The sequence below is a fragment of the Sinocyclocheilus rhinocerous genome, unplaced genomic scaffold, assembly GCF_001515625.1.
Source record: "Sinocyclocheilus rhinocerous isolate Xijiao unplaced genomic scaffold, SAMN03320098_v1.1 scaffold1386, whole genome shotgun sequence".
NCBI classification, from domain to species: domain Eukaryota; kingdom Metazoa; phylum Chordata; class Actinopteri; order Cypriniformes; family Cyprinidae; genus Sinocyclocheilus; species Sinocyclocheilus rhinocerous.
The window spans coordinates 994,594-1,002,154 of record NW_015660628.1 but is presented as its reverse complement, the minus strand read 5'-3'; the positions used below and the strand labels follow the sequence as shown (position 1 = coordinate 1,002,154).

Below are 7,561 nucleotides of genomic sequence, written 5' to 3'. Positions count from 1 at the left end.
TTTTTTTTTTTTTTTTTTTTCTCTTTCTCTTTGTGGTTCATTTCAGTCCAATAATCCTGTGTATATATGATACCCTAGTAGTGACTATTGTTTTAAGCAGGTGGTTGTTGTAATTGCTTTTATAATGGCATAGATTTGTACAAAGACTGGAGTGATGAGACTCCGGACTGATTGAGGCTGCAGAGTCAACTATGTATGCTTTGACATGGTGCACATTTTATATATTGGTTATTTTTATTTGCAGATGTAAGAAGACCAAGAAGTCCATTTGGTGGTATACAGTTTGGAAAGGGCTCTTCTGCATGTATGGCACTAATGTGCAAACGTAATTTTAAAACACTGAATATTGTTACAGAATTTTGTATATGCTTTTTAGATGGATAAATGTCTTAATAAAAATGTGAACAACACCTTAATTTGTGTGTAGTTCTGGTAACTAATTTAAGAGATACTGGAGTGGTGGTAATCTGGATTGTGGTGGTTACCTTGTTGATGTCTTATCATAAAATATGCACATCGATAAATGGTGTCTATACCATTATGAATCTTAAAAAAAAAAAAAAAAAAAAAACTAATAGCAAATGCTAGTACATATGGCATGCGTCCAATATCTGAGTGTGAATACTGATCTAATAGACCATGCATTGTATAAACCCAGCATCCTACACGGATGATCCACTCGTTTCTGCCGGCAGGAAGACCGGAGTCCTGAGACCGTTACTTGCTCGCTACTTCCGGATTACTGCTCATAATGCTCGCTCAGTTGTATAGTTCATCACCCGAATGATATTTAAGAGCGATTGTTTTGTAGATTAGTGTGTATCTGAAAGACGAGCTCTTCGTATAAGCTCTGAACTAGTATTCATCTACACAAGCAACTGTTGGATTTAACGTTACGCGTTTAAATGAAACTTGTAAGGTGAGTGAATGTGACGTCGTCGGAGATGAAATGTGAAATGTTTATTTAGCGACAGGTCTGTATTAAGTAAGCTTTTTTTTTTTTTTTTTTTTTTTTTAAAGCGCTGTCTTTTGTGATTACACCAACGCGCAACAAAGAGGTTAAATGTTGTGTGCCGTGTTTGCACGAAAATGTAAGTCTTTGTCGTTAAACGTATACGTGCCGATTCTGGGAAGTCGTGTTTATACAATGGTAATTTCCTATAAACAAGCGTCGTGGATCATCAAAAAAAAACACGCGACGTTCCCTGAACAGATTTGCGTGTTGTCTGACTGATGTTTGAGGGAGTGGTAGAAAAGACGGAGTTTTGATGTTTATTAACGAACAGTTGTGACTATAAACGTATACGTGCCGATTCTGGGAAGTCGTGTTTATACAATGGTAATTTCCTATAAACAAGCGTCGTGGATCATCAAAAAAAACACGCGACGTTCCCTGAACAGATTTGCGTGTTGTCTGACTGATGTTTGAGGGAGTGGTAGAAAAAGACGGAGTTTTGATGTTTATTAACGAACAGTTGTGACTATTGTTCAAATTCGACCATAAACGTAAACCGGGAGCATAAGAGTTCAAACTCTCAGGGATTCAGTACCGTGTACGAGCAGCTGGCATCTGGATCAGCTCGGTTCATTATTCCTGGCTTCGTGAGGATGTGCTAATGGGAAGAGACGCATTTTGAGTGATGCTGGACTGGCTCTTTATGGTTTCAAGTTAACATCGTTTAGGCTCCATCATTTTATGGCTTGACGACGTGACTTAAATCAAAAAAAGGTAAACGGTGGTTTTGACTTTTTTTCTTTTTTTTCTTTTGAGCTTATAGTAAACATGTCTGGGTGGTGTTATACAAACAAGACAATCTAATTAAAAGGCTGACATTCTTGAGGGGAAAACGTGAAGAACTATCCAAATTATTATTTTAATGAATTAAGTTTTAAAATAATATTTGAAACTCAGAACTGTAAGAGTGAATCAGATTGTTTTGAGATATTATAGATATTTTGATCCTTTTGTGGAAGAGGCATATATATATATATAATTTGGATTAAATTCATTTAGACATCTTGTTCTAGCAAATCCACAAGTGATCGTTACAAAACATTAAGCCAACATCACTAAAAGATTAACTCAATTGTCTTTTTGTGGGGTGCATGAGTTGCAAATGTTGACTGAGTGACCAGTAAAATTATTACTAGAACAAATTTAGGCCATGTTATTTGGGTTACTAACAATAGAAATTAGGACAGATGTGTGTGTTATGTGTCGAACTGCGTTGTGATTGGCCGAATTCCTCAAGCGTGTGACAGAAATGTTACGCCCCTCACCACATTGTGATGATGACCTGTCAGGCTGTCTTTGCAACTTTACAGATCTTCTTTATGCACCAAGAGCTTGTAACACTCCAAAGAGAAAGGAAAAATTGAAATCGCATCATATGACCCCTTTAAGAGAAACAACCATACTAAAAGTCAAATCAGTTCTGTCTGACCTAATTGCAGATTTCAGTCTATATTGTTTAACATCATCATGCTGCTGTATGCTCACAACTACTGTTATTCTTTTCTCTTTTTTTGGCAAATAGCTACTTCAATCTCTTTTTAGTATTCAACCCTTCTAAACATGAACATGTGAGACTGACATTTAGGAACATTATGTACTAATCATTCTACTAATTAAAGTGAAGTTATTTGTAATACATTGCTACAGCTGAATTGTCCATATTTGCATCACATTTCTAGGAATGTCTAGGTTTATTATACTGGAGTTTCTCTATTTGGCATAAAAACTGTAACGTAAAATAGTGGTCCTGAATTCAAAGTGTCACTTTGTGGTACACAAGAAGAAGAAAAAGAAACCACACACAGCCTCATTCCCTTTTCATCACAGTCTAGTATGTTTCCATGACAACAGTGACATCAGCGCTGTGCAGAGATGTGTGTAAGGATGAAAGACTCCTCTGCTGTGGTTCTCTATGGTTATTAGCCTCTGCCAGCCAACAGCAAAAGTTATTGTCAGTCACATGATCATTTGACCTACATGGTGACTAACTCATTAGCAATTACAATAAAACAATACATACAATAATGCAATAATGCATACATTTAATTGAAAAAGGCAGGTTTTTTGTTTTCATACATCTGTTGAATATGTACATCAAGCCCTTGGGAACTTTAGAATTTATTAGAAAGATTTTATTGAAATGACCAATTTAAAATAACTGATTTAGTTAACATTCATTAATTTCAGGAGCAACACTTTGTCCGTTTAAGTATGCTTTAGGTTGGTAATAGCAAGTTATGCATTACTTTTTTAGTTTGTAGTTAGCATTACTTCATCCTGTACTTTCTAGCTCTTTTTTTATTTTTTAGATTTATGAACAATCGTGCACCATCTAATAAGAGATATCAGCCAACAGAATATGAGCACGCTGCTAACTGTGCCACGCATGCGGTGAGTTGTGTGTTTACAGTCTTAAAGGAATAATTCACACAAAAATGAAAATTTACTCACCCTCAGGCCATCCAAAGTGAAGATGAGCTTGTTTCTTCAAATTAACAGATTTGGAAAAATTTAGCATTACATCACTTGCTCACCAATGGATCCTCTGCAGTGAATGGGTGCCATCAGAAGACAACATCACAATAAGTAATCCACACAACTCCAGTCCATCAATCAATGTCTCAATGTGAAATGAAAAGCTGTGTTTGTAAGAAACAAATCCAGCATCAAGACGTTTTTTAACCTCAAACTGTTGCTTCTGGCCAAAATACAGGAGAGAAATATGCTCAGATCAAGCACTGTTCAATAGTGCAAACAGTCCAAAACAGTTCTATACAAATATGTTGGTGGATTATGATGTGAGAGGACAACAGGATTATGGACTCATATTTTGGACTGAAGCAAAGATTTAAAATTGAAACGTCTTGATGGATTTGTTTCTTACGAACACAGCTTTTCACTTAAAGGCATTATTAACTGGAGTGGTGTGGATTACTTGTGGATTATTGTGATGTTTCTATTAGCTGTTTGGACTCTCATTCTGACGGCACCCATTCACTGCAGAGCATTGGTGAGCAAGTGATGGAATGCTACATTTTCTCCAAATCTGTTCCGATGAAGAAACAACTTATCTACATGGTTGCAAAGAAGCAGAAATCTTCTGGAAAATTTTGGTAAATTTCTGGAAACTTTCTAGAATTTTTGGAGTTTCCAGGATTTTGGGGGAAAATTTTGAACTTTTTTTTTTTTTTTTTTTTACAGACATTTTCTGCCCCTTTTCAACCCTACTCATCTACATTTTTGATGGCCTGAGGGTCAGTAAATTTTAAGCAAATTTTCATTTTTAGGTGAACTATTCCTTTAATCATAATTATGTATATATAATTATTTTGAAATTATTTCCTCTACAGTTCACACTGGTGATCATGATCTGTGACTGTATTTTATTCTCAGCTCTGGATCATTCCCAGCATTGTGGGTGGGATCTTGTTGTACCTCGTATCTGATGACCACTGGGAGGAGATTTCAGCATGGCTCTATGGGGCAGGCCTATCAAGCCTTTTCATCATATCCACAGTTTTCCATACTATCTCCTGGAAAAAGTCTCATCTCCGGTAAGAGTGTGACCTAAAGCTTTTTGAGGTTTTTGAATAGTTCATTTTCAGTTTGTGTACTGTGAACCTGAACATGAATATCTGTCTAACGAGTTGCAAGTGTACTGTATGTTTTCTTGAAATTAAGTTTGTGTAGCTGTAAGTGTACTTGCAATCTCATCATCTTTCAGGCCTAAATGATAATCCAGCTTCGTATTTATTTACAGATGAACTGGAGAAGTGAAATCTAATATCTGTTACTTTACTTTTTAGATCGGTTGAGCACTGTTTCCACATGTGCGACAGGATGGTGATCTATTTCTTCATTGCAGCGTCCTACACACCTTGGTGAGCACATGTCGAGAGTGAATGATGTTTTTGCAGCAATTTGAGAAATTGGTTTTTAGTCTGCATTGGGGATTAATGGATTTGTGTTTAGCTTTCATAAATTAACACGGAGTTCCGGGTGGGGAGATGGAAAACAATGTAAAGGACCGAGGGTTCATGCCAATATTTTTCAGTTTGTTTCCACTAAGATGTGTGAATGGGGAGATTTTAGCTAAAATACTGATGGTGCCAAAGATTCTGATTCCACAGAAAAATGTTGGATCACCAATAATGTTGTAAAAAACTATTTGCTGCTTAAACTTACAACAGTGTATTTAGATTTGGTTTAAAATATGATGTCAAGCCAAACCAGTGTTTTCAGAAATGTAGATACTTTTCTGAACAATGTTAAACTGATACAGTTTAAAACAATTCCCACATATTTAGTTAAATAAATAGTGTATTCGTTGCTTTGGGTTTTAGTCATTTTAACTTGTCCTACTTGATACACAGTTGCATAGCTTTGAGTTATAAATGTCAATTATACTTTTATTTATTTGGCAAACTTCTTTATCCAAATTGACATACTGTACAGTGCATTTAGGATTTATATTATGAGTATTTATATATCCTGAAAATGAAACGGGGGGAGTTTCACAGATAGTTTGATGTTCAGAATACCTTTAATTAAGAATCGAATGTATTTATGGCAGGCTGACGCTGCGGGATCTTGGTCCATGGGCTGCCCACATGCGTTGGGTGGTCTGGGTGATGGCCTCTGGAGGAACTGCCTATGTGTTCTTCTTCCATGAAAGGTATGCATGTGTTAAGAGTATTAAGATAATCATTAATAATGATTAAGAGTGTTCATTTCTAAGTTCTAGATTTACAACATTAGATTTTTGTAAGAAATAGCATTGATTTTTTTCTAATTTGTTGATTACAGTACCCTGCATCATATTTGTTGAATGAAATCAAATACGTTTCTTTCTAATTTTGAGGTGCTGATTCCAAAACTAGTGTCTTTTTTTTGCACTGGCACCTCACATTTTCCCACAAAATATGATATGTGCTTTTAATAGATTTTTTTTTTCTTTCGACAACCATTTGCAAGGTGAAGAAGTCTTGTACTGTAAGCAGAAAAACTGCCATAAAGACATGATTCCTGTCTTTCTCTGAGCCAGTTACAACTATTTGCTCAATTCACATGTATGATTGATTCTGAAGACATCATTCTATGCCTAAACCTGATTTCCACTTTTTCCACTGCTTTGCAGATTGTAAGTTAAATAGTATTTTGAATACTAATTTTTTGTTATTATAATGACTTTTGACTGCTTTTGTTCTTTTGACAAGTGCATTAAAGGATTAGTTCATACAAAAATGAAAATTTGCTGAAAATGTACTCACTCTCAATCTATCCAAGATGTAGATTGAAACAGGTTTGGAGAAATTTAACATGACTTTCTCACCAGTGGATCCGCTGCAGTGCTGGGGGAGTCAATTTTCAGCAGTTTTCATTTTTGGGCGAAAGATTCCCTTAAACATGATACATATCATTTTAAAAATCTTGAAAAAATTCTAATACATATCATTTGAAATGCATGGCTGTGTTATCTTTTTTTTGTAATGATACAAAAACACCTGGAACATTTTCTGTGTTAAAGGTGAACATGTTTCTTGCGTCCTTTGTGTTACAGGTTTAAAGTTGTAGAGCTGATCTGTTACGTAGCAATGGGTGTTTTCCCCGCTCTTGTCATCCTCTCTATGGTAAGAAAATGAACGCTTATGTTATGACAGACTAATTAGAAATAAATTCAACGTCTGTCTGTTTTCTTTATAGGCAGACAGGTCAGGTCTGTGTGAGCTGTTGGTTGGTGGCGGGTGTTATGTGTTGGGCATGGTGTTCTTTAAAAGTGATGGAATAGTGCCCTTTGCTCACGCTATATGGCACCTGTTTGTTGCAATGGGATCAGGCATCCATTACTATGCCATCTGGAAGTACCTGTACACACCTGTCAATCAACCAACCAGTACGGCCCGGTGACACACACATGCATACACCTAACCACAAAATCATTTGAATATATATTTGTCACAAAAGTGCTACTAAAGCATAAGCAGTATTGTTTATTTGCTCTGTTGTGTTTTTGCTAGCGAACGGTTTGACTGATGTCATTCTTGTCACTTATTAATAGGTCTTTAACTAGCACATACAACAGAAATTACGTCTAGCCTTTGTGAGACTGCAGGCAGCAGGGGTCATTTTGGACCTGAGGCCGTGTGGATCCAGAACAAGAACGTTTCTAGAAAACTATGGAGGTATTACATGAAGGTTTACAATTGTTTGTTTTTAAGTGAAGGTAAAATCACTGCCAGATATTTGTAAAAACATTCATCTTGGATAGTAATTACTTGACGACAGTTTAAAGGTTTTTCTGTAGTGTCTTTAAACCGACTTGGGATTATTCCACTAATTCTACCACTGCCAGTGTGGAGATTGTCTTATTCCTGTCAGAAATATGAGTACATTTCGTATTACTGTACACAGTATTAATTCTCCATGCTTCTAGTTTAGTGCTAGTCTGTTGCATTTTTTGGATGTGTAATGTCTTTGGAAAAATGCCACAAGTGCTTGATGACTATGTCCAGGGAAAAATTTGCCTGGACTGGTCATCTGATTTCA

The 7,561-nt window shown here is 36.0% G+C and overlaps 1 protein-coding gene across 2 annotated transcripts in view; it reads left to right on the top strand.

The window, feature by feature from the left end:
* Positions 1-7,104, top strand: part of LOC107725363 (monocyte to macrophage differentiation factor 2-like) — an 8,222-nt gene extending 1,118 nt beyond the window's left edge. Inside the window, exons 4-11 of one of the 2 annotated variants that reach the window (XM_016534600.1) lie at positions 245-919; positions 3,325-3,406; positions 4,409-4,569; positions 4,822-4,896; positions 5,589-5,690; positions 6,576-6,645; positions 6,719-6,908; positions 7,074-7,104. In XM_016534600.1, coding sequence (XP_016390086.1) covers positions 906-919; positions 3,325-3,406; positions 4,409-4,569; positions 4,822-4,896; positions 5,589-5,690; positions 6,576-6,645; positions 6,719-6,908; positions 7,074-7,081 — 702 coding nt within the window. In that variant the 5' untranslated portion in view covers positions 245-905 and the 3' untranslated portion in view covers positions 7,082-7,104. Of the gene's footprint in view, positions 1-244; positions 920-3,324; positions 3,407-4,408; positions 4,570-4,821; positions 4,897-5,588; positions 5,691-6,575; positions 6,646-6,718; positions 6,939-7,073 lie in introns of those variants that run through there. The other variant, XM_016534599.1, reaches the window with a different exon arrangement.
* Positions 7,105-7,561: the final 457 nt, after the last annotated feature.